Below are 26,317 nucleotides of genomic sequence, written 5' to 3' on the forward strand. Positions count from 1 at the left end.
GTTTTGGGTTACCGAGACAAGTGTGTTTTTTCACCGGAGCCTGTGTGTGCCGCCTTTGTTGACATGGAGATAGTAAGCAGACACTGACATCTGATACAGTGCACCCTGCTTCTACATGTTGTAATATAGCATTATGTTAGGTCACACACTCAGAGCAGAGATACTGTACAGGTAGTTTTTAGTCATGCAAAAGCTCTCCACTAATCAGCTGGTGTGTAGCGGCAAAGATACTTCTGTTAGTTAAGGAAATACGGAGGTGTAATCGGGTAAATGTACTTAAAATATTAAAAGTAAACGTACTCAATGCAGTAAAATGTCCCCGGTGACTTCTATACTAAAGAAATATGACATCATTAGATTATTATGTCCTGATTATTATTGATGAAAGAGGTGCAATATTTAGGAATTGTATTGCAGAGGTATCTACTGCAATTCGCATGCTAACCAGCTAGCTCCTTGGACAGCTTTGGACCGCTAGGTGCACGGCTAACTGAGCTAGCAAGCTAACAGCAATCCATTTAGCTGAAGTTACCGGTTGCTCTCAAGTTAGGCTGCCCCTTTCTGACAGGTAGCCAATTTTTACTGCACTTTCTGGCACCTTTAACTATAATTATCAGCAGAATGTGATGACATAATATTCATCTGCATGTGCTGGACTAAAAAACCTCCTCTTGCCCTTCCAAAGCTCCTCTGCTCGCGGTGTAACCAACTAGAGATGCCACCTGTCACGTTTTTCCCAGAATTGTACTCTTTTTTCAACAGCTCCACAACAAACATAACATGATAAGATATTAGAAACATTTTCTTATTTAGGACTGATCATAATATCACGTCACTGACCTCCTCATGCAATTCCCATGAGCGCGATTGAATCAGAATCAGAATCAGAATTCCTTTATTGGTCCTGCAAACGGGGATATCTGCGTGTCACAACAGCCTAATCAATAACCATTAATAAAAGTACAAAATAAACAATATATAATAAAAAGGTAAGAAATAGATTCTTACATACATAATATGTACTAGTGCCCCGCCCCTTTCTGTGACATCATCCCCATGAAGTCATCATTCACATTTAATTTAATTAATTTTATGGTAAAAGTACAGAACAGAAGTCAGTAACACTTGAGCTGAGGTGTCCAAATTACCTGAATGCACCCGATTACAATATTAAAGTAATGTAACTTGATTACATTCAGTTAGTTTTGGATTAATAACAAATGAAGACCAGAGAAATTAAATATCAATTTAAAAAAAGTAGATTTTTGTGTATCCTGTTAAGTGTTTATCTGTGTTTATTCTTTTAATTCTTATCTTAACTTTTGACAAGAGAAGTTACAGTAAATATGATGCAGTTGAATTTCTGCGGCAGGGACTCGAACTCATGATAAAAGTGGATTTTCTGTGGAGAGCAGTCAGGGGAAGAGAAAATGACAGTTGAAGCAAAAAGTTATCTCTGTGTTAGTTTGACAAACAGGAGTTGAGGTAGTTGGTAAGTTCTTGTCTTGTGATCTGATTTCCAGGTAGTTCTTTGCTGTTTCTTTACGATTTTGCACGTTTAGATGTGGCTTTGTGTCACAAACAATGTCTACATCTTTTGTTTTCCTCACACAAAAACTCAGTAAGACTTTCAGAGAAAGGCAAATCCTCCCAGTCCTAAGAGCTTGGCAATAAGGTTTTCTAGACTTGTCTGGTCAAAAAGCATTTCCCCTTGGAGCTGTTGTGGTCAGGTGGGGATGGACTGAACCATTTGTTGGGTGGGGGTCTTTCCAACAGCCTCCTCCATGGATGGGTCTTTGACTTTATGGTCCTCGAGGGCCCACTTTCTGTTTCGTGCAGCTAAAGGACACAAACAAGAACAGGGATGGTTGAGAATAAATAGATAGAAGATAGAAGATAGAATAAGCTGCTGATGTAAACAAACAATTTTGGAAATGTTGTTTAAATCCGTATGATTATGGCCTGACCAGAACTGGACGTTTGAGGCCAGTACCAATATTGAGATTTGTTTGTTTATATCAGCCATAAGTACATTTTTTAAACATTAACAGTCTTGATACAAATACCTTCGACTTTATCCAGGCTAGTAGCAGGACTATGAATGGCAATATTAGTCTGTCAGCTAATCGAGTGGTTTTTTTTCCACAAATCCAGGGTGGCAACCCTATAACCAACACAAACACTCCCCCAGTGCACCAAGCCCCCAATCTGGACTGCTACCTGCACTGCTAACTAAGCTAGCTAGCTAATCACAGCTATAGGTTGTGGATATTCTGGTGATGTGCTCCTCCCAAAGTTACTCCTTTATCATGTTTATTTTTTGTCCGACCAACAATCCAAACCTCAACATTATTAAAAGTAGAGGCAGCATATCTTCATATTTTAGAAGGTAAAATATTTTGCATAAAAAATGACTCAAATGATTTTCAGATTAGTTGCCACTTAATTTTCTCATTTCAGCTGCACTTTTACGAACAGTTACTTTTAGTTGATCATTTTTTTCATCAGCTCCTCAGATGTTTTTGTGTGTAAAAGAAGAAGTAGTAGTAGAGTGGCATGAAAAGAAAAGACAGAAGTACCTCATATTTGTACAAAAGTATGGTACTTCACACCTGAGCCTGAGAACACCTTGAACCTGATTCGTTCTGTTCTGTTTGAGTGTTGTGCTGCTGACACCTGCTGGACAAAACACACACTCAGTCTCCTGTTACAAATTAAACTTTATTATCGGCTCTATTCCACAATTAATTCAAGTCAAAATAACATTCAGTAAACAAATGAGCAACAATCTCACATCTCAAATAGTACAAGACATACATAACACGCACATCATAGTTGGCATTATTCAAATCATCAGCACTTTTAATCTCATTATTAAAAGGCAGGTAGACTCAATGTCTTCATCTAAAACCACTACAATCACGTCATAATGAATTAAATGTTGTCAGGGCCGTAGGAATAATGTAGTAACACTGACATTTTAGAGTATATATTAAAAGAAAGTACCATTATAAGTCAAATGGACACAGTTTTCAGTTCTTCTTCATACACTTCCAATTAATTAATTAAGTCATATTAAGTGCTAACACTGCCTAGAAAGTCTTGAGTCAGGGCTCAGCATGTCAGCTGAACATTTAATTTAACATAAATGGAGAATTCAGGTTCCGATGACAGATAATAAAGAAAGAAGACACTCAGTGGCCAAGAATTGTACATTTAAGGAGTTTGAAATGATTTGGATGCCTCGTCTATTTACACAAATGAGAGCGGCAGAATATTAGAATCACCCCCACTCACTACAGTAAGACCTCAGTGCTAAACCATGTATTATTAAATGAACACCTCTATCATAGTGTCAATAAAAACCTGACAGGCATCATTAAAGTAGACTTTATGGCTGAACTGTTTGCGCTGCACTAGACTGTACAGATGTACCTTTCAAAGTGGCCACTGAGTGTTTGTATCAGGTTTAAATTGATTAATTATTTCAATAACTGCTGATAATCTCAACATAATCAACTAAACCCAAACAAATGTCTCAGAACTTTGTCTCCAATTGGTCCAAAATTATAAATGGCAGCTTTCTTTAAACTTATTAGGCAATTATAGACCTGTAAAATCAAGTGTTACTAGTTATTCCAACATTGACATTTAACAACATGAAGCAGTGTCTATGGAGGACAGATGAGATCATTCTGATGACAAGTGGACAGATTGTGCTTTTCAAGAAATAAGACACAGTTTCCATGTCGTAAAGGTTAACCACAACACTGCTGAGTAACTAACTTCCGTGTCAATCATTTGACACAACCAGCTGGAGTTTGCTCTCCGGTGTAGCACGCAGCTTCTTTTGCATAATGCATGGACAATGTTGGGTTGTACAGTACAGTCAGGTTGCGTCACACCTCTGAAGAAACTCGTATTACCTGTGATTGACGTGACGGACTTCTCACGGTTAAGCTCAAAGACGACACAAAGATGTTTGGCTTGTAGATATAAATCCTACACACAGAAGCACCAACATTGAAAAGGTTTCCATTAGTAGATGAGCTTTAAGCGAGGTAAAATTTCTTTTAAATCAGTGATGATGTTGAATTCTAAATGAACTTCCCTTCCCTGCATATGACAGTCCGTTGAGGTACACTTTACGGAGAGAGCCGCTGGTACACCCAGCCTCCCTCTGCAGGATGCTGAAACTCTCCCGGCTCAGACTCTCCGTCCTTCGGCCTGGTGAAGACGATGCGGTCGTGAAGTCTGTTGGTCTGACCCTGCCAGAACTCAATCAGGTGAGGCTTCACGATGTAACCGCCCCTGTAATAAAAGGACAGTTAAAAACATTAAGAACAGATGAGAATGCATATCGTCGAGTAAACACAAATATTTGCCAGATATTATTTTCCTGGCCAGGAGCAGATACTTCCTGGAGAATCCAGTGGTTGCCTAGCAACTTAAATACTTCTAACATAAAATTCCCTGTAAAATGAAAAATTTTATATTTCACTCTTTTTACTCTGCTGTTACACTAAGTGAGCTTAAGAAGTGATGCTAAGTGTATTTCGTTTGCCAGGCTAGCTGTTTACACCTGTTTCCATTCTCTATGCTAAGCTAAGCTAACAGACAGATATCAGAGTGGTATTGACTGATCATCTAACTTTCTACAAGAAGGAGATCGAGTGATTCCCAAAATTAAGCACTACTGATTTTATTGTGAAGCAAAGAATCTTGCGAGGAAAGTATACCAAGGTTTAGTCACTTTTTCAATTGTTTTAAGATGTTTTAGTTTCAAGGGGTAAAGAAATAAAAGTTATGCTCACCAGTAGTCGGGCATAGGCACCTCTGTGTCCTTGTACTTCTCCTCCAGTTCTGCATTTTTCTGCCTTAAATACTAAAAGAAAGGGCAGTGAGGATCGAGTCTTTAACATTTCAGTATTACATAAATGAAACAGTGTATGATTGTGGTTCTTACATCTCTGTTAGGAACCGCAGTGCTTTGTCGGCTCACGACAGCTCCGATCTGGCTGCTCTTTGGCCGGGAGTGGAAGTAGTCACAGGAGCTCTGGAAGGGGATTCGCTCCACGTTTCCCTCAATACGAATCTGAAAATCGCAATGATTAAACATTTATTATGGGAGAAACAATTCAATTATTCTCATTATTTACAAAGAACTGAATAAGCGTATAATTGGATGATGACCTGTCTGTTAAGAGGTTCCCAGTAGAAGACCAAACATGCATATGGATTGGTCTCCTGTGGACAAAGAAGAGATCAGACAGGCTGAGATCAATAAATAAAAATACTAAATCCTGCAAAAGAAGGATTCAGCCTTAAACATTTTTTGACGCCATCCTGTTTTTTTCTAGGGAGATGTAAGGTCACAAAGGGTCACAAAGAGCCAACCCAAACCAGAGACTATTTACTCACAAGCTCAGAACCCTTTCTGCTCTCGTAGTTGGTGAAGAAACGGAAACCTTCGTCGCTGTAACCTTTCAGGAGCACCATACGAGCAGATGGACGTCCATCTCTGTACAGGCAGACAGACGGCCAACATTAGACTGTGAAAAACTGATAATATAAGATCAATTTCTGTTGTAGAGGTGGTGTCACCTACTTGGTGGCAGTGGCAATGCACATAGCATTTGCCTCCCCTACTTCAGGGCACTTTGTGGCTTGATCAAACCAGTTTCCAAACTGTTTGATTGGGTCCAAAGATACAAGCTGGCTCTCCTCGAAGCACTGTGAACAAAATAACCAATTAAATATGAATGCACTGAGAAACACACACATATACTTAAACTATACATGTCTGTTATGGCTTTTTAAAGACAGGCCAGAGGTCGTTCAAGGTCTGAAACATCTGGAGAGCATGAACACACAGCTTCCTTCTGCAGTTGTATCACATACAGTATTCAGAACAACAAGAACAGCAGCACACTGTGAGGGATTCAACACTTACTTATATCATCACAACAGTGCAGTCAAACAGTCAAGACGGTGGATTTAGTTGATATGTGCAAGAACATTTTACCCTGACACAGGTAAGAAAAGCCACTTACGTCCTCATCTCCTTTGTATTTCTTCCTCATGTCACTCAGGTCCATAGTTGTGCCGTCACTCGTTGATTTCCGGTAGAAATTCAGTGCAAAAACCCTTTGTTGACCCGCCGTCAGAGAGGCATGTGAGGGAGGAATTGTACCTAATAAACCGATATGCCTTAATACGGCTGTACTGAGTATGCGCCTCATTCTGACCAAAACTGACCCTGACGTAAGCGCGCAGCCCCCTTACGTAAAATATTATGCAAAGGGTTTTGTAACTTGATAACATTTCTAAATCTAACAGCTTGGAACATTTTTAAAATATTATTTTTTACATCTAGGGTTAAATTTGGAATACATTTGGATGTAAATATACAGCATATGTGATTCAACCAAAAGTAAATAAAAAAAACTACACGTCGCTCATCTATGACGTCGAGGCGTCACGCTGCATTCAGGTCGTGTCTGTTTTTATGTGACGAAAAGCAGTTGACGCCAACCAAGGAGTTGTGTCCATACGTGGGTTATCTGCCAGTCGGAAGGATTATAAATGAACTTTCTTTGTTTTAAAATGTTATATCTAAATTTAAAAAAACAACTCGTGTTACACACGTATCAACAAACCAGTTGTAAAAGCTGTCAACGCTCGCTCAGCTACACAAAATCCGACATTCATACCGATTCAGCCGATTTACTATCACAAATTAGCTAAATGTTTCTCTCTGTAACTGAATCTACTATATATGACACGATAGAAATTAGCTTTATTTGATTTTCAAGATAATCTGCAGTGATTTCCTGTCTGTCAACTCAGCCGTGAATGCACCATTAGCTGTGTCGTCACTTCCTGAATCAGCTTTTGCCGTCAAACATGGCGGCGACCTTGTGTGTGAAATTACTACCGAAACAGGGTAACGTATAGTAAATACTGCTATTCTATGAGTTGTTATCTATCTGTCGCGAGTTGGTACTTTGTTGTTTCTTTTCTAGGTGTAGCTAAAGTTAGCAGTATTAGCTGTAATTCAGTTAAACAGCTTGTCAGATCAGCTCGACGTGTGTTAGCACAGCATCCTCAGTTGAACGTTAGCTGGTGTCTGACAGATTTCTTTTCTTTCAGGATGGCTCCCCCTGACACAGAGTGTTCGGCACGGTTCCAAGTCCGTCACTCGCCACAGGAAACCGATGCACATCCTCAAACAGAAGCTCATGGCTGTCACACGGTACATTCCTCCTACGAGGGCTGCTCCTCCAGGCGCCTTCCCGTCCCAAACCAAAAGAGTCGAGGAGGTAACATCCCATTCTCATCCTTTCTCTGACATGTTATAATTTCTCTGCTGCCCTCATAACATTAAGTGTTAAGACTTCAAGAGCTGCATATCTTGTGTACACTGACATAAATCTGCTGCTATACCTTCAGCCTCCACTGTGGTTTCAGGCTTTTTAACTATATGTTCAACTCCTATTTTCTAAAATATAACAGCACAGTTAGTTATAGTATTAAGACGTTGTTGCATTGGTACTAAGGGGCAGAGTCCAAACCATTAAAGACAGCCCCAGACAAAAAGTAAACACAAGTATGCAGACAGGTGTGTCCACATACCATTAGTCATATAGTTTATCTGTGCATCTTTGTATAATGATATTGTGAAGTTGCTTTAAATTCTGTTCCTGGTCTGTAACTGCTCTTGAATGCCTGTCACGCTGTGTTTGCAGTAGATTGATAAGAGAAACTAACCTACAATCTATATTTTAATTCAATAAAAAGTCCGGAAACCAATTTCCTCAGACTTACCAAGTAAATATACACAATGACATTTAAGTCTCTCTTCAGATTAAAACATTGCCATTGTCTTCAAACATCAAGCACGCATTGAACGGTGTACAACCTACCACTTTTTCCTGTTTTAAACAATATGTCGGTATCTGTTTTGAATCCACTTTTGTTCATCTTCCCTGTGAGACAACTGTTTTTTTTTTTTTTTATTCTACCAGGATCATCCTTTGATGAAAATTTTGAAGAGGGATTTAGCAAAGGTGTTCCAGGACCATAAGATGATCGCTGCGGTCCAGAACAACGGCAGCAACGCAGAAGACATGCTGATTCTGAGGAACAGACTTTACAAACATGGCATCACCGTCAAGTTCTTCCCCAACCAGGTAATGATGAAACAGTTTTTATATTTTCTGTGGCTAGAGTTCCCCGTGCAAGCATTCCATCTGACTCCCTCTTTGTAGTTTGCCGAGGTGAAGTTACTTTATTTTTGTTAATAGGATGATGATGGGAGAAAACACAAAACAATGGTCGCTGTGGCCATGAGGGCATTTGGGTGGTGCATTCATGTCGCCAATTTAAAACCATAAAATCTAGTTTTTTTTCTCCAATATATAAACTGGAACATGATTCTCTGCCATCAGAAAAAGCCGTAACATTCAACCTGTAGCTGTTTACTAGTTATCGTTTTGTTTTGTTTGTTGTAGGATACAACACAGTTTCTTCTTTATCATCTGTGTTATCTCTAAAGCTGCTGCATATTAGTGAAATGTAAAAGTTAAAGGTTGAAGGTTAAACTAATCTATAATCCTGCTCTTTATCAGGTGATGCGGTCGTTCCTGAAGGACAGCGTTTACTGCAACATGACTCCTCTGATCATCGGACCGACAGTTCTGTTTGTTAGTAAAGAGCCAAAGGCGAAGGAGATGCTGACGACTTTGAGGGCCAGCCCACAGATGACGCTCCTGGGTACGTTTGTCTTCTCTGTCTGCATGACTTATAGTTTTAATTCAGTTCCAAAGAGGCCTCTTTGGCATGAAAGCAGATGCTGTGATGTGAACTTAAAAGGCTGTTTTGTTTGCTACAGATTAAATTAATTGCAAAATGCATTGAACAGATTGTGATTGAGGCAGTTAACATCAGCTGGTTCACCACTGCACTGCCCGTCTCTCAACAGGAGCCTGTGTAGACGACACGTTGCTGAGTGCGCAGGGCGTGTTGAGCTTCTCCAAACTGCCGTCAGTGACTGTCGTGCAGGGCGAGCTGGTCAGTGGGCTGACGATGCTGACCTCCGCCACAGCCTCCATGCTGCAGCGCCACCCGGCCCACCTGTCTGCCCTGCTGCAGCAGTACGTCAAACAGCAGAGCTCAGACAGCAAAGAAGAAGCCACGTAGAGCTTCACAGGACGTTTACTGGGACTGTTGCCTCGCAGATTTCCGGCTGCTTGGAATGAAGATGGGCTGTTGGGCTGGATGCACACTTTACATGCAGTCTATTTACAATTTAGAAGCAATATTTGAGGGAAATTCCTAAGATTAGGAGAAGTCTGTGAAGTGTGCATTCACCCGTCGGTGGCTACTGTGAAAAGAAGCCTGGAGAGTCGACTGTTTTCAGTGAAGTGTTGAAAGGACAATGCAGCAAATACATCAGTGTTGCCCAAACAATTCCTCTATTTAAGGATAAAGTCGCATGTAAATAAAATATGTCAACACAATCTGCTGCTCAGTTTCATTTATTTGGGATTGAAGACTTACATTTTTGTCAGACGTGCATTAAAAGTTGAGATCTTAAGTGTTATCGCGTATGATGTTTGTACTTGATTTTCCCAGTTGTTTCACACAGACTGCAAGTTCTTCATACCTCCTCTTCCTTTCAAACCTGATTACCCACAATGCAATGTAGCCACTGACTGACATCAGATTACATGCATCTTCTTCTGGAGCACAAAAGGCTTTATTCTACTTAATTCACATATGCAGTAGTACTCCCAAAGACCTGTAAACTCACTCTGATGTGTATTATTTTTAGCAGTTGTACTTTCATGGGAAAAGATCAGAGGATTCCACTAAATCCCTGCATTTTTTTATTATTATTTTTTTTTTTACAGTATAAGACAGTAGAGCACCAGCTGGAGCGGCAGCATTGTTGTAAAGCATAAGTGGCATCATGAAAAGCACTCCAGCCAAATAAACACAAGTGGTCACAGATCCCGATGCGTTAATCTGCAGATTACAGCATGTTAATCTGGGTCAGTTAGTCTATAATGGCCTGCCTTTCTGACAGGGACAGACGGTACAGTGGCCCTCACACTCCCCTGCAGAGAATGGAATGTCTTTAAATACATTTTGATCCACAAACCAAAGTAAATGTGCAAAAAATGACTATATATTAGATTAAAAATATTTTTTTGTTTTTGATATTTATCACAAAAAGAAAGAAGGAATCACCAGATGCAGCATTTACAACTTTTTATAATATAAATAATGGCACATAAAAGGTAAATTATGATTTTTAGTGAATAGTGGACAAATATGAACCATATGGACAAATACTGGTGATTTTAAGAGGATTATCAGCACATGTAAACCCACAACTCCCCCTAAATATTCCATTTTATATTCATTCCTTTACTTGGTAGTTCGACGAGGCTCGTTTTCAAACTCGTGCACTCCGTTTTAACGCTTCAAAATGAGTGAACTAGGTGTGTAGAGTGAGTGGAGGTTGGATAGATTTACCCTCCACAACATCCCCGCTGGACACTCGCTGTAATTCCAGCTAATGCGGATAATGCCCAGGACACATTGCGCACGGCGCGCTGCCTGCGACGCACAGCTCTCTTCGGATTTGGAGGGAGCTGGAGTGTCTCTCACCGGCGCAGAGGGCACGGTGGGTGAGATTAGATCAGAATTAGTGATTATCGGCGGAGGCATGTAGTTTGACTTCTTAAATGAACGAGGTTCGGTGGAAAAAAAAACAACAACGTTTTTCTTCGTCGAAATGGTGATTTTCAGCTTCTCGAACGCCAAATGAGACACTTGTTGGGGTTATCGGGCGCAGAGGCCAGCGACAGATGATGAGAGTCGGAGGTGGATTTCAGGTAAGATTTCTCACCTGTACTTTAAACATATACTTGCTTTGAAAACGCGAAAACTTGTAGATTTAGAAGTTTGGGTTCAATGCTGATGCAAATTACCGAAACAAAACACCAGATTATTTAATGAAATGTAGATATTTCATGTTATATACACTCATCTCGGTCGTGGATGCATCGTGGCTTCCTGTTCATGTGTTAAATAAAGAAGAATATCTGGTAGAAATGCTAGAATCCTCCTCTTCTCTGAGGACAGGGACAGTGACTTGTTAATGGGCTTTAGATAAGAGCTTCTACAGGCCTGGACAGTTCACATGAGCCTTTAAGGACTCGTGTCTGTGAAATCAGCTCATTCTGAACCATTTCCATTAAATATATCAGTGAAGTCAGGACTGTAGCTGTCACTCAAGCACTGAGGTCAAGTGTGTTTGCAATTTCTGGGGAGAATTCTGGTGTTTTTGGGACCTGGAGGGAGTTTGCGTTCTACATTGATGGATATTATACAGGCTGCTTCTAAAATCTAGACACAACACATTACATTTGAATATTTTTAGCCTAATAATCAAGTAAATGAATAAATAAAGGGATGATCAGCGTTTGTTTATGGGTTGAGAATGTGTTTGGTTGGAGAAGCCATTGAAAAAACTCACTGAATCATCTAAAAATCAGTTGTCGCAATGCTGAAAGTAATTTTTCTGAGCTCACCAGAAGTTACATTTTGGAAAACGTTACGTTTGAGACGTAATTAAGGTTTTTTGGGGGCCGGTGTATTTGGATTTCTAAAATCCTGACTACAGGCTTGAATGCAGCTTCCAGTTAACTGTCTGTCCAATCAAAAACAGAGTGTATGTGACAGAAATCCTCTCAATATCAATTATTCGCATTTCACCTTAATTTGATTTAAAGATCCCCTTCCAAACATGTTAAACCAGTAAACTTGGACTAATATTGTGTTTCTGATGCTGTTTTCCCACAAAAAAGTTCTATTATCTTGTTCAAATCATTAGAATTAAATCCATTCCTTATAATATCTCTCCTACTTTATTTATTCCCAGTTTATTTGTGTGCTGGAGGCTTCAAACTTCCTCGTCACACTTAAATATTGAACCGGGATTGACTTCCAGACTATCTGTGATGTCACAAATCACCCACCAAGGCCTGACTCTTAAAAATCGGATTTTTTTTTATGAGCACAGAGATAATTTACGATGTCGGCACTCAATGTGAACACAGCCTTCAGGTGTCAAACGCTGCACATACGTCATTCCACTCAGTGAAGCTCAAACATTCAGCTGCAGGAACAACCGGGGAAACACATCTGACTGGGAAACATTCGCCTGGAGTGTCAAAGGGTGTAAAATTGAGGAAATTAACACTCATTCATAAATATTTAATCCTTCATTGGCTGCAGATTTTTACTCCAAAAATGAGATTACAGCCGTCATAATCTCTGCATCCTAATCCCGCCATCTGGCACGGTGCAGTTTGGTGGCTGTTGCCCAAATTTTATGCTTCACCTTAACTTTAAGTTCTCAACTTCCCAACAACAGTCACTCGCATTGTTCCCAACAATACAAGTGACTGTGAAACCTACGGATGTGTTTTTTTTATTTGCAAAAGCTGCAGATCTGAAATGAAAGTTTCCTTGTGGGAACTGAACCAAAAGCCAATGTTCTCCTTCTAGTATATTCCTTTACTTTCCTTCTTGAAGCGAGCTCAGAAACCTGCAAATCCTTTCATCCTGTTTCCACCGCATGCCTTCATCACCGAGGTCAGTTTACTCTCATCCTCTCCAGGCCTTACGTAACAGCGAGCCGGACGAGTTCTGCCCAGATTTAGAGGGACGTCAGTTGTTGGATGTTGCGCAGCGTTCATTGTTTATCCATTCAGATGGCCTATATATTCTCACTACACAGTGACGATGTACTAAAGATAGTATCCTCTCTGCTTTAGTGAATAAAGTTACGTTTGGAAATCAAATCCACACAGGGGATGTTGCAAAGACGTGTGCAATGTTTTGATTGATTAGTTGTCAACTATTAGGTTAATTGCCAGCTATTCTGACAATCAATTAATCAGTTAGAGATTTGTTTTGAGAAATAAAAGTCGAATTGTATGATTCCAGCCTCTTAAATGTGAATTCAAGAGTTGTTTTCTTGCTTCTTTACTCCCTAAACAGAGTAGATTTGGGTTGTGGCAAAGACAAGAAATCTCACGTCGTCTTCTTGGGCTTTTGGAAACACTGATTGATATCTATAATCGTTTCGGATATTTTATAGAACAAACAACTAATTGATTTATCAAGAACAATATTAACAGATTAATCGACAGTGAAATGAATCACCTTACTCGGATACAAGCCTTTATGGAAGCATTGTATTAAACCAAGCCTCATTTCAAGTCCATAAAGGACTAAACTTGTTCAAAAGTGTTTTTTTAACACCAATCTAATGGGCATTTTTCTAACCGCTGTTCTGTTGTGATCGTGCTCAGCAACCTCGCACATTTTGTGTTGTGTCACTGCTCTCTGCCCTCAGGATCCTGTTTCTGCATGTCCGACTGACAAGTAGCTAAAAACGTTCCCTGAAAAACCAATTAAGCAGCGGTCGGTAATCCTCTCCCTGCAGGCCGCGTTGGTCATGGTGTCCCGTCCTGTTGTTGTGACACCAGCTTGTGCAAAAAAACGTGTGAAGAAGTTCAGATTTTATCATTCAGTTATGCTCTATAACCGGTTAAACTTCCTTTTCTTTGTCACGTATCTCCTCGTTTTGCTTCCTTTTCTTTGTTTTGTTTTGACTCGATGTCGCAGTAAGTGAGGTTCAACCTCCAATGATGTCGCGAGTAAACGCAGCTTGAATTAACGACTGACATTTACATCTCAGGTATCTCACAGCCATTTTCTCGTTCACTCGATTGCAGCCCGTTGTTGGGTGTTTGTGTCGTCTTTGAGCGGCCCCACCCCTGTTCAAAAGATTTAAGATTAACAGATTATTCTGTGACACAGCAGCCGCAAGAATGACTCCACATCTACACGGGCTCTTCCTGTTTTTACCTCACGCATATTTTAAAGAGAAAAGCTTGGTAACTGTGCTGAAATACATCATTAACAATGCATTTTGGGGGATTTTTAAGGATTGGATGATTGAAATATTCTCACAGTAGTCGTCTGAGTTGGGTGCTCAGTGTGATGACTGACACATCCAGATTGATCTAGACGAGGCTCCAGGACACATGAAGTGTTTCCAGGTAGCATTTACGACATCATGTGATTGAGAGCTCAGCTCCCACCTCTGTTAGGTAACTGGATTACTCAGAGTGCTATGTCCCGCGCCGCTGAGCCTATGTGACACTTTCTCTTTGATTTCCTGCCTACTTCATAGTATACAGCTCTGATCATCAAATCTGCCATCTGTTTCTCATATAAAATCTCAAATAATTGTGATATTTGCTCATCAAAATGTCCCAGAGCTCAAAGTGACGTCTTCAGAATTTCTTCTTTAGTCCAACCAACAGTCCAGAACCGAAAGACACTTCATGTACTGTCATCAATGATGAAGAAAAACAGCAAATTGACACATCTTTGCTTGAAAAATGACGGAAAAGATTGGCGATTATTCTTAACTTTTTTTTTAATTGTCTCATTTGACAGGGACAGTACATGTACATGTATGTTACATCTAAATAAAACACAACTGATGACGTATATTGGACTTCTAGCCATGCCGACTTTGCAGTCCGTGTCCCTAAATAATAGATAAAGCTCATAATACAACTTTATCACACTGCTTAAAGACAGACATAAATAAGCAGCCACTACTACCAGTGCTTCTAACACTAATGACTTAAAAACAGTGGAAATGAACAGAAAAAAGTAAAGAAAAAGAAGAACTATGCTACATACACGATAGATTAATTGTCAAAAGCTCTTTATCAGGAAAAAAAATGGCAAAAATTGTCAGATATTTGTTGCTTTTCTGTTTTAAAACATCAGGTATTTAACATCTTTGTTGAGAAAACCACCTCACTGTATGTTCCAGGAGTAAAAAGGGTAAAAATACAGTAATTTCCTCTAAAAAATGTACAATTACGTCTGAATGTTGTTAAGTACAGCACTTACATGGACTCTTGTGAAGTATTGATGAGCTTTTTTTTTGCAGTGTTCTGCCATTAATATGATAAATATAAAAACTTAAATTGAAATTAAATTGCCATAATACAAAATAATGACTAATATTTTGATACACTCCGCTTCGCTAACCCACTTCTCCCGACTGTTCAGGTGGCTTTTAGCAGATTGCTGTGGATCTCTCTCAACAACCGGCTGATCACCACAGGGAGTCTGAGGGCCGCGCTCTGAAAATGGATTCATACGGATCTTCACTCAACCGCAGCCAATCGCTGGCGAGCGGCCTGGAGAAGTCTTCACCGACGTGGAAGCCGACACACTCTCGGAGCAGCAGCACTCTGTCATCTCGCCACTCCAGACAGGTGAGGCTTCATATCCGTAGAGGTTTAATCCAAACTAAAGTAAAGACTTATTCTATCAATATGTTGTGAAAGACGGAAGGAAAGAAAGTTTTTGGAAACAGTCCAGTAGATCGTCTCATAGAGGCCGGCTGAGGCGATCTACTGGACTGATTCCCAAACTTTCTGGGCCGCAAGGTAATCCTTGTGGGCAACCTGCACTGTCAAAGTAAGTCCACTTAAAGTTCTTGCTGCCAATGACAGGCTCAGATTGTTATTCTAAGTGTCTAATAACATTATAGAGAGGATCCTTCAGAGAAAAACCTTTTTGTTCAAGAGTAAAATCCTTTATCGCGATCCGGAAACAGCCACCAAATCCACTCTCGCCAAATCCACCAGACTCCATTTACAGAAGCATTCATTTTATTCTTTCTGTGAAACGCATGTCAATCAAAACTCAAAAGGAACAAAGTATGATAATATAACTCACCCAAACAGTCTTTGTTGGTTTTTCCTACAATCAGCATCTCTGGTTTGGTTGAAATAACCCCTCAGTTCTCCGTGTTAGATGTGGAAATGTTCTGGCTCTACTTGTCAGGTGTCCGACCTTACTCTCGCTCCTCTCCTGATATTTTCAGGTCTGAGGACATGAATTAAGGCCTCATTTCAACCAAACCACAGTTGGTGATTGTTGAAACAAGGGAAAGAAAAAACAAAATGGCTTTGGTGAGTCTTATTTTGTTTCTGACGAGTTTAAAGGAAGTATGTTTTAAAACGGTTAAATTCATGTTTTTGTAAATGGAGTCTGGTGGATTTGGCAAGAACGATTTGGCAGCTGTGTCTGGACACACAAAAAAGGTCTTTCTCTGTTGGGATCCTTTCTATAATGTTCTCAGACACTTGCTGCCATCTTAGGTGATATACTGGACCAATTCCAAACCTTTTTGCTCATTATTTACACACCAAAACATACAAACATTTGGTCCGGGTTTAAAAATATGGGAATTCCCCTTTACATCGTCCTTTTTTCTGAGCTTTTGAGACAAAAGACACTCATAAAACTCACTTAAACGCATCAAAATTGAACCACCATTACAATTTTCAAGCATCTGTACGCCAGAATATTTCAAGGTTTGGCGACTGAAGAATTTCATGAAAACGTGACAATGTCAAGTAATCGTGGAGAAGATGGGACTTGGCGAAAACCTTAACGTAGCTAAATAAACTTGTTTTTCCGTCCTTGCTGTCTATAGATAATCAAAGATTGGGAAGTGATCGACGACCCTCAGGTAGAAGTGCACACAGGAGGTGACAGTCCTCATGACATGACCCTCCCGGGTATCTGTGAGGGATATCTTCTCAAGAGGAGGAAGTGGCCTCTGAAAGGATGGCACAAGGTGAGAAATACAACATCTCTGTCTTCACGTCATCCAAGAGATTGATTTATGAATGAAGTCAGATTTTATAAAGACGTTGTTGGATCTCTTCTTCAGCGATACTTTGTGCTGGAAGCAGGGATCTTGCGTTACTCCAAACATCAACACGATGTAAGTGAACATCACGTTTTATAACAGGATTTTCCACATTATACATTTGAAAATGCTTAAACATGGGTTTTTTCCGCTCAAGGTCTCCAGGGGGAGAGTGCAGGGCTCCCTCGACGTTAGCCTGGCAGTAATGTCGATAAACAAGAAATCAAATCGGATCGACTTGGACGCAGGAGACATTCTCTATCATATGAAGGTAATTGTAGTTGTCAAACGCTGCTGCTGTTCTTCAGACACATACGTAGAGTGACTTCATGTTAAAAAGTCCTGTCTCTTCCAGGCTAAAAGCCATGAACTCTTCTACATCTGGGTAACGAAGCTACAAGCCCACCGCTTGTTCAAGAAGAATGAGGCGGCTCACGTTCAAAGCGGCTTCCTCCAGACTTTGTCTGTGGCTGGGCTCGCTCAGAGAAACGGAGATCTGGTGACTATCGAATAAACAATAACGTCAAAGTCTTTTACAGGTGATTCGAAGCGAGTCTCAGACTAACTCCTGTGTCGACTCCCCTCTATTATCATGTCACCAGAACTCTGCGCGCATGGGGGATTCAGGCGCAGCATCAGGAATGCTGCCCTCAGTGAACACCGCTGTGAACAGCAAAGTGTCGGCCTGGCTGCAGCAGAGCCACGACCCGGACATCTGTGCTCAAGGTATTTGACGTATATACTCTCAGTTACAAAGACAAAACATTCACAAATCAGTGAAAGAGTCAACGACCCACAAGTGGCCCTAACGACTCTGAAACTCAGAGCTCACGTGTCCTTAACAACTCTGTAAGGACACTCCCACACAGAGTTTAAAACCCTGCAACTCTCCTCCAGTTAGTTAGAACTGAAGAAGCCTCTTGGATGAGAGTTGAAATGTCTTCAAGAAACTTAAACAGGTCCAGTCGCCTACGATACAGAACTTAGAACTACTGCACATACTCACTGGGCCGCATAACCAGGAAGTAAACCTGGAACTAGAAACTTGATTGGTGTTGCACACAACGAGCAACTCTGATTGGACTGAAAAAGTGCCATCTTGAGTTTAAAATGTGGTTCTACATTACATCGCTGTAATGCACCATGGACGCTGACCAAACTGACGCCGGTTAAGCTGCATTGTGGGTAATGTAGGTGCAAGGACATGGAAGAAGACAATAACTCTGGTTCTGCTGAAATGATTTTGATGCATTGATTTCTAAACTGTCCGTCATGAGTCTGATATGTTCAGACTCTTTTACTCTTTTAAAGAATTCCACCATCTTCTTTCAGAGCTGAACCGCTGCCATTTGGACCTTTCTGAGCTAAACCGCTTAATCCAGAGCCTGCAGACGATGGAGACGAGCCAAACTTTCACTAATGGAGACATTAAGCGCATCATCAGCATACAGGTCGGTTCAGTCTGGAGCAGCTAATTTAACCAGCATTAAGCAGCATCACATGAAAGTTAAGTTGTTTTATGGTCATATCCTGTTTGTTTGGTTCTTTTGATGCAGAATCTTTCTCTCGAGAAGCCGAAGAAGCCGAGGTCCGGGAAGATGTGGGGCCACTCCCGCACACTGTCCAGAGTGGAGGCCCTGGGAATGGTAAGAATGGTCCGTCATTTACCTTTTCACTATTTTAGTATTTATTTGTAAAGCTGATTTGAAACGACTCTTACTTATTGTTTTTTGACTGAAGCATAAATGAAGTCTTATTAATGTATTTAGTGTATTTTTTCTTAAAACAATATTGGGATTAAGTATTTTGAAATCCGAATTCTCCTGTAACATTTTGGGGCCTTTCTCTAATCCAAAGCCTATTCGTGGGATTACTAAATCGGTGAGTTGGCAATAGGCAGAACATAAGACAACTTCATCTTCATTAAAATCAGGCCATCCATAGAATGAATTGTGAGTGTGGTTGAATAATGACATGAAGAAAAGGTTTGTTCAGGTAAAAAGGTAGTCATGTGTTCATCATGTATTTCTTTGTGCTCCAGCCTGGTGTATTTGAAGTAGATGTCCTTCCTTTCATGCACTGTTTAATTCAACATCCTGAACATATTTATGTGCCATGTAATCTTGTTTCCCACATAATAGAACACAACAATGATATGATATTGATCCATAGACAATTTTGAATTGTATAGTTTGTTTAGATGGTTGTAGTTTTCCAAAAGCACTGTTGGTTTTCTATCCTTGCAGCTGGTCAAAGGTCTGAAGTTCTGGTGGTTTTCTTTGTCACAAATCAAACATGTTTGAATTTGAAATGCACAGTGATCACAGTTACGTAGCTGGTTGAACAGGAAACCTGCAAGTTTGAGCCATTAATAATGTATTCAACCTGATGTCTGTCTTTGCAGTTCAGGTACAGAATTTAATTTAATAGCACAATACAATCAGATAAGTCCCACTTGTGTTTGGCAAATTTTATTTTTTAAACGTGCCACAGAAGTGAACGACTTGCATCATTTTCAGTCAATACTGCGCTTTGTATCAAAGGAATAGTTTGGCATTTAGGGAAATGTGATTATTTATTTATTTTACATTTATTTTTGTAATTTATTATCAATTATCAAGAGTAGATGAGAAGATTAATTCCACTCTTGGAGCTGCAAACCAGCAGCTGGTTAGCTTAGCTTAGCATAAGACTGGAAACAGAGGGGAAAGAGCTAGCTTGGCACTGTCCAAAGGCAATAAAATCCAACAACCAGCTCCTCTAAAGCTCACTTAATAACATGATGAATATAGTTTATTTAACCTGTAAAAAACTGCAGAGAACAAGAAGATTCCAGGAAGAAACTTTTCAACACATTACCTTCTTTTGTGAGCTTTATTGCCGGTTCATGGATTTTGTTGCCTTGTTGTTTCTTCCTGTATTTTTTGTGTAAGCAGTGCTGTAGCAGTGTTAGCATGCTAACACGCTAAACTAGGGCAGTGAAAATGGTAATATACCCACTAAACAAACACCAGCGTAACATTGTGGTTGTTAGCAGGCTGATGTTAGCAATTAGCTCTCAGAGAGATGCTTGTATGTCTGTAGGCTGTTTCCAGTTTTTATGCTAAGCTAAGCTAACTGGCTGTTGGCTATGTACTCATAATGTACAGACATTGTGTGAGTGGTAAAAATCTTCTCATTTAGCTCTCAACAAACTACATTAATCTATTCCTCTAACATTCAAAATCCAATTATTGAGTGAGTATGTGCTCATAGTAGCCTATGAAATATTAGTAGTAACAATTGGGAGTTTAGGATTGAGACGTGCTATGTTGGATAACAGAATACAACTGTGACACTTTAACCTTTACCCCCTTAAACACAAATTGACAGATATTAAAGAGGATTGTTAAGTTAACCAATAAATCAACCATCATCTGTTCACCTCACAGCTGTCCTCCAGTCACCTGAGCAGCTCGGCTCACCTCGGCGCTTCAGTCCCTTCCATCCCCGACTACGTCTACGCCCAGCTGTCCCCATCTACTGTCACGCTGTCGCCCGAGAGCAAGAAAATCCAGCAGGACATCTGCACCATGTCGCTACGAGGTCAGAAAAATGCACGAATTATCAGAAATGGAGTATAGTAGTATGAACTTCCATATTAAAGCAAATCTGAATTGATTATGCATCCGAATATCCCCTGAAACGTCTCTGCCTTTTATTCCCCTGCAGTGCTCGCTTCCCTGAAGTCAGTGCATGAAACTCTGTCCCAGGAGAGGCAAAAGCTGCAGGAAGTCTTGGAAACAAACAACATCCACCAGTCAAACACATTAGCTGAGGTAGGATTCATACTGCGCCTGTCATCTGGATTCTCCGGCGTATTTTCCCTTTGTGGTTTTTAATGGCCGTCTCATTGTCTTTGTCGTTAGCCGGCAGCAGTGAGGAACTCATCCCGAGGCCCTCCTTCGGTCGCAGATTCGGCTGCGGAGTACTTCGACGCCAGCGATGATGTTCTTTGCGGTAGTTCGTCTGAGGTCTCTGACGAATCAGGACTCAGTGAGGGAAGCACCACCAACTCTGAGCCAGAGGAAGGACATGGTGGGTACAATGTCCAATGAAATATAACATTTTGATTTTAGATTATAGTAACTTTGACTTCTATTTGAGTCAGTACACAAACAGAATTTTCCTCTGACCACCATTACAGTCTCCGCCACCCGGAAGTATCGCGCCAGCATTTCCAAGACTCCCAACAGTGTCGTTCCCAAGAGCACCGGCCGGAGAACTACACTGCCCGCTCCCTGTCCCGACAACAGCCACGTGGGCCTCATGGCTATCCTCTACAACAACATAGGCAAGGAACTTCTGCATTTACATATATTTTAGTTTTGCCACGTAGCATTTTTCTGAGGCTCGTGTGCTGTTTCTTCAGGTAAAGACTTGGCTCGCGTGTCCATGCCTGCTGCCCTCAACGAGCCTGTTAACCTGCTGCAGCGGCTGTGTGAAGAGCTGGAGTACAGCGAGCTGCTGGATACTGCCAACAACACATCGGACCCCTACCAGAGGATGGTACGACCACTCAAACACACACTCACCGGCCACTTTTATTAGGCACACCTGTAGGATGCAATGTAACCTAACGCAACAGGTCTGCCAGTGATGAAGCTTATCATTTTTACATTTTCAGAGCTACACAGCTACAATCCTTTTATTTTCCTAAGAGTCTACAGTAAAGGTTTGAATAATGATCCACATTATTTGCAGGATAAAATAAAAGGAGTGTAATATTTGACCTCTCACAGGTTTACATTGCTGCCTTCGCTATCTCTGGTTACTCCACGGCGACGTTCAGAAACCGCTACAAGCCCTTTAACCCGGTGCTGGGGGAGACCTACGAGTGCATCAGAGAGGACCGCAGCTTCCGCATCATCAGCGAGCAGGTATCTTCACAATCATAACATTATTACACTACATCTTATTCAGCACTTCGTCTTCCAAAGTGATAATGACTTTATCATGATGAATTCACCAGGTCTGCCACCATCCACCCATCTCCGCCTGCCATGCAGAATCAGAGAACTTCTCCTTCTGGCAAGGTGACAAACCAAATTCATGTTTCTTCTCTTAAATCTCATGTTTTTTTTTTAGCCTTGTGTTGCTTTTAGAAATTCATTTGGAAAGCTGATCAGATGTGCAGTATGTTTTAAACAACTCTTGCTTTTATTCCTGAACAGACCAGCGATGGAAGAATAAATTCTGGGGGAAGTCACTGGAGATTCTGCCAACAGGAATGGTGAACGTCACTCTTCAAAGGTAAACAGTCGACACCTGTCCGTCCGCTTGTCTGTGTAGATTTACTGCGATGAGGCATGAATGTGGCCATACAGTGTAAGTGAAAATTATTATTTCCTGTAGAAATTAGTTGTGACCAATGAGTCATGAAACACTTTATCCGTCAGTTGACAAATGGAAATTCCTTGGCTGTAATCAAACAATTAGGCTACGGAACACCCAACTAATTATTACTTTCTTTGTTACTTTTTCGGGCTAAAAGATCTTGTGAGAAAAATGTTAAAATGTTACTTGGAATGTCCCAAAATATACTCAAGACTTCTTGAACTTGCTTGTTTTGTTACTTCTAAGCAAAAAAGGACCCAAACGCAAGAGCAGACGACGAAAAGCTAAGAACAAAAAACAGACAAAGAAAAGAAATCGAAATGAGCAGGGACTAATTAACAAATGAAGCAAGGTGAACAGGAAAAAAGGGAGCGAAAAGGCCAAAGTGAGGAGGTGAAAGGCAAAGTGTGACACATGAGGTGATAACTATAACGTAAAACACTCAAACAGTTTTGTCCAAGCAAGAGCTCAAAACCCAACAAGAGAAGTTAACATTCACATTTGAGAAACTGAAATCCCATGATGACATTTCGGCTTGATGAATCGATGTATTTTGTTGTTTTGTCCAGGTACGGCGACCACTACGAGTGGAACAAAGTGGTGACCTGCATCCATAACGTCCTCAGTCAGCAGCGCTACCTGGAGCATTACGGAGAGGTCACCATCCGCAACCTCAAGAGCAACACCTGCACCTGCAAGATCACCTTCGTCAAGGTGACGGAAACCGCTTCCTGTTCCACTCGGAGCTTTTCTCTTTGAATGCTTCTTTGTTCCAGTGTTTTGATATTGATTTTTTGAATTGTATTTTGTTGTAGTCTCGTTATTGGGGCTCAGATACCAACAAGAACGAGGTGCAGGGCACGGTGCTGGACCAGAGCGGGAGTGTCATCCACCGGTTCGGAGGTCTGTGGCATGAAGGCATCTTCTGCGACACTCTGCCCACTCCGAAATGTGTCTGGAAGCCAAGTGAGTCCACGATCATCACCACACGACCTGTTTACAGCTTTGTTTCTTCTTGAGTTTAAGGGTGATCCGCCCGTCGCCAAAGCTGCTAATCAGCATAAATCCAAGCGTCACGTTTGTGCAGCAGCTCACCTCAGAGACTTGTGTCACCCTGCAGATCCCCAGCCGAAGGATGACGTGCTGTACTACGGCTTCTCCACCTTCGCCATGGAGCTGAATGAACTCCCCCCGGAGCTGAAGCCTCTCCTGCCTCCTACAGACAGCCGCCTGCGCCCAGACCAAAGGTGAGGAATCCAACTCCAAGCTCCTGTTACAGCCGCGTTTCTTTCGCTGTTTGTTCTGTTCCAGGTCGATTTTCCGGCTCATCTTGGTGCTCTGAGATCAGTTTTTACAGCTATCAGTCTGTTTTTTCGTGCGTTAAAGTTTCTCTGTTAAACTGTTCCCTCTCGTCGTAGGCTGCTTGAGGAGGGAAAGGTGGAAGAATCAGACAGAAAGAAAGATGATTTGGAGGAATTTCAGAGGGAGCGGAGAAAAGAGCTGAGCAAACAGGGTGAAGAGCATGTTCCACGTTTTTTCAAGTGAGTTCACTTCTTTTACAATCCTGTTTATTGAAGCTTTATATTAAATCCTGTGTCACCTGTTCAACACTTTTTTAAATAACAAACGTTTTTATCTTTTATTATCTGTACCATTAATATTAATTGTTAAACTTTAATGTTTGGTCTCCACATATTTAGTGCTTGTTCAGCTCATTTTTCCGAGCTTTGATTATTTACTAAAACGAGCAACTATGTTCTTAAAATTGGCAATATCGACCTAAACTGCAAGATTGCAAACAGCTCATTGGACTGAAATTTTATTGCACAATTATTAGTTTTCATAATTTAGTTTTAGCAATTGAAAATTATGTTCATTGTCGATTAATTTGCCAATTTTACTCTCAATTAATTGTAAGGAAACTGTGAAGAATGCCCATCAAAGTATCCTCCAGCTTGAAGAGACTTCATAAAAAGTCTTTTTATTAAAAAAAAGTAAAAAATCCAAGAATATAGAATTTGCTTGATGTCTAACCAAGAAAAAGCAATAAATTCTCATAATTAAGATCCTGCAACTATTGATTTTCAATCATTTTTGCTTGAAAAGTTACTGCAATGATTAATCATTAGAAATATCATATCACTCAGTATTCTCACATCCTCACAGATAAATGTTAAAAAACCCTTTTTGATCAAATTTTTCCTATTTTCTCACAATTTTCTTGATATTTCGAAGGTTTTCACTCACACAAAATGTTTTGTTCTCTGGTTATCTCATCATATTCTCATGCAACAACATTAATGATATCAATATCTATACAATATATATACAAATATTTGTATGTGTATCAATATTTATTTTCTTCTTCAGGAAAGCCAAAGATTCCTGTGGACGGGACGTGTGGCTGACAAACGAGACATACTGGAAGCTCCGAGAGAATCCAGGTTTCGCTAATACTGAAAACATAATTCTGTGGTGATGACGAGACGACAGTGACGAGCAAAATCACACGAAAACACGTGAGCGAGAGACTTAAAAGGTTTCAGTGATGGACATTTGGACGGCATATATGAACCGCTCTGAGACAGAGTGAAGATTGTGCTGCGGATCTCTTCTTGTTCCTTCTGTGTGCCCATGACTGGCTCATGGGAACCAGACAGTCACCAGTCAAGTTCAGCACGGATCTCATTAAGATCAATTTTATAATGCATTTTAATTATTTATATTTTTTAGCTTACTTCAAACATCACATACGTGGATGTCTATATTTTTGAGAATCTCACTGTTTTCTGCCTCAAAGACTGAACGTGCGACGCACAGCCGGCAGACCTCGACGACGACGGACGACTTGAAAATGAAACTGAAAACTCATTTAAAGGTCTCAAAGTTGCGTTTGTCTGTTAGGTTAGGAAGAGGCCTGATATATTAGTGTTTTAAATGTAAGCGAATCAAATCATATCAACCTATCAACCATTTTACTGCATTTCATAATGATTACATGTGATAAATAAATGTTCTGAAGTCTTTGATACAGGCAGGGCTGGAACACCAACTGGGGAAACACAAGGTGGCTGTTTGGTTTGTCGTAATTTGATTTATTGTAAAATTTTAAACAAACAGTCTACATCTAGTGAGTCACACTAAGTGGCATCAACATCCCTTCACTCACCCTCCTCTACCAAGCACGTATGGTGCTTAAAAAAATTGCAAAATGTCCTTTTTATAGCCTGGTTTGGTTTGTCCACTCTGGGCTACCGTAGAAACATGGCAGTGGGACATGGTGGACTCGATCTAATGTAATGAAAACACAATAATTATGAGTTAAGGGTGATTATACACTAATGAAAGCATAATTATGAACGTTTGATGACATCTTTGTCTTTAAAGCAGCTTTAATTAATATTTTTCTCATAAAAATGGTATCAAATGATACTTGTTGCCCCCAAGTGGACAAAACAAAACAAAAAATCAGTTTAAAGCAGGTTCTGTATGTTGCCTCCTGTCAAACTGTGCATGGTGCATACGCCTAAATAAATAAACTGTCCAACCAAATTATTACCAACCTGTTATAAAGCTTCCTGTTGTTGCTCCACCACAGCATCTAGCTGCCGGTCTGAAGGTGCGCCTGTGCTGATGTGATGCAGACGAAGTACTCCGACTTGGTATCTGTGGCTTTCACATTTCTGAGAGCCGAGTGTGATGCTGAACACGATCACCTACTTCACAGAGGATGTTTTATAGATGAAGTCTAAGACAGTATCTGTCTAAATTCCTTCCTCTGGTCACTGCTGACACACACTGTAGATCACATGACGGTGCGACGTCTGCAGAAACATTCTCCTGTTTTTTGTTTTTTTTATGTATTATTTTAAGAATAATCACCAACATTCAGTAAATGCACATATTTTAAGCGAGGAGAGAAGATGTGTTACTGTATTTTTATGTCATTAATAGTTAAAGAACATCCAGCTGGTTGGAAACGTGTACATACTGTATTTATACAGTGCATTAATTAAACAGTCGACATCACAAGTGTGTTTTTATTTCTGAGTGGTATCATTTAATTTATTATAACTCCACGTCACTGCAGATTAACGCCTGGTGAGA

General features: G+C 40.4%; 3 protein-coding genes across 9 annotated transcripts; 2 read left to right on the forward strand and 1 right to left on the reverse strand.

Annotated features, from left to right (window-relative positions):
- Positions 1–878: 878 nt before the first annotated feature.
- Positions 879–6,278, reverse strand: pnpo (pyridoxamine 5'-phosphate oxidase). 6 transcript variants are annotated; one of them, XR_003981871.1, is made up of 9 exons: positions 6,054–6,278; positions 5,609–5,733; positions 5,422–5,521; positions 5,194–5,247; positions 4,967–5,095; positions 4,815–4,885; positions 3,927–4,311; positions 2,613–2,676; positions 879–1,839 (listed from the first exon to the last, which is right to left on the reverse strand). XR_003981871.1 is itself a non-coding variant. In XM_030400078.1 (7 exons), exons 1-7 carry the CDS (start codon positions 6,240–6,242, stop codon positions 4,146–4,148), a joined length of 834 nt encoding a protein of 277 aa, XP_030255938.1. In that variant the 5' UTR covers positions 6,243–6,278; the 3' UTR covers positions 2,703–4,145. The 6 variants fall into 6 exon arrangements, 1 of the variants encoding a protein (XP_030255938.1); XR_003981868.1 differs by having other exon boundaries at positions 2,580–2,676; XR_003981870.1 differs by having other exon boundaries at positions 2,613–2,679.
- A 533-nt stretch (positions 6,279–6,811) lies between these two features.
- On the forward strand, positions 6,812–9,521 carry mrpl10 (mitochondrial ribosomal protein L10). Its single transcript, XM_030400079.1, has 5 exons — positions 6,812–6,946; positions 7,153–7,322; positions 8,028–8,192; positions 8,631–8,775; positions 8,984–9,521. Exons 1-5 carry the CDS (start codon positions 6,907–6,909, stop codon positions 9,199–9,201), a joined length of 738 nt encoding a protein of 245 aa, XP_030255939.1. The 5' UTR covers positions 6,812–6,906; the 3' UTR covers positions 9,202–9,521.
- Positions 9,522–10,651: 1,130 nt separating this feature from the next.
- osbpl7 (oxysterol binding protein-like 7) lies at positions 10,652–26,239 on the forward strand. Of its 2 annotated transcripts, XM_030400075.1 has the most exons (23): positions 10,652–10,904; positions 15,178–15,386; positions 16,616–16,759; positions 16,856–16,909; positions 16,992–17,105; positions 17,190–17,333; positions 17,437–17,560; positions 18,167–18,285; positions 18,391–18,489; positions 18,692–18,715; positions 20,266–20,419; positions 20,546–20,652; positions 20,743–20,911; positions 21,021–21,167; positions 21,246–21,382; positions 21,616–21,753; positions 21,846–21,909; positions 22,048–22,126; positions 22,780–22,924; positions 23,026–23,176; positions 23,331–23,457; positions 23,629–23,751; positions 24,581–26,239. In XM_030400075.1, the coding sequence occupies exons 2-23, from the start codon at positions 15,258–15,260 to the stop codon at positions 24,687–24,689; spliced, it is 2,601 nt and encodes an 866-aa protein (XP_030255935.1). In that variant the 5' UTR covers positions 10,652–10,904; positions 15,178–15,257; the 3' UTR covers positions 24,690–26,239. The 2 variants fall into 2 exon arrangements, with proteins under 2 accessions (XP_030255935.1, XP_030255936.1); XM_030400076.1 differs by lacking the exon at positions 18,692–18,715 and having other exon boundaries at positions 18,391–18,480.
- The last annotated feature ends 78 nt before the right edge of the window (positions 26,240–26,317 follow it).

The sequence above is a fragment of the Sparus aurata genome, chromosome 20 (genome assembly GCF_900880675.1).
Source record: "Sparus aurata chromosome 20, fSpaAur1.1, whole genome shotgun sequence".
NCBI classification, from domain to species: domain Eukaryota; kingdom Metazoa; phylum Chordata; class Actinopteri; order Spariformes; family Sparidae; genus Sparus; species Sparus aurata.

Bases quoted from the DNA above. Each gene is read 5' to 3' on its own strand.
- pnpo (XM_030400078.1), bottom strand. From the start codon at position 6,242: ATGAGGCGCATACTCAGTACAGCCGTATTAAGGCATATCGGTTTATTA. The intron at 5,522-5,608 runs GTAGGTGACACC...CTGCCTGTACAG, and splicing joins TGCATTGCCACTGCCACCAA to AGATGGACGTCCATCTGCTC. The intron at 5,248-5,421 runs GTGAGTAAATAG...CTTTGTCCACAG, and splicing joins GCAGAAAGGGTTCTGAGCTT to GAGACCAATCCATATGCATG.
- mrpl10 (XM_030400079.1), top strand. From the start codon at position 6,907: ATGGCGGCGACCTTGTGTGTGAAATTACTACCGAAACAGG. The intron at 8,193-8,630 runs GTAATGATGAAA...GCTCTTTATCAG, and splicing joins TCAAGTTCTTCCCCAACCAG to GTGATGCGGTCGTTCCTGAA. The intron at 8,776-8,983 runs GTACGTTTGTCT...GTCTCTCAACAG, and splicing joins CCCACAGATGACGCTCCTGG to GAGCCTGTGTAGACGACACG.
- osbpl7 (XM_030400075.1), top strand. From the start codon at position 15,258: ATGGATTCATACGGATCTTCACTCAACCGCAGCCAATCGCTGGCGAGC. The intron at 21,168-21,245 runs GCAAGGAACTTC...CTGTTTCTTCAG, and splicing joins TATCCTCTACAACAACATAG to GTAAAGACTTGGCTCGCGTG. The intron at 21,754-21,845 runs GTATCTTCACAA...TGAATTCACCAG, and splicing joins TCCGCATCATCAGCGAGCAG to GTCTGCCACCATCCACCCAT.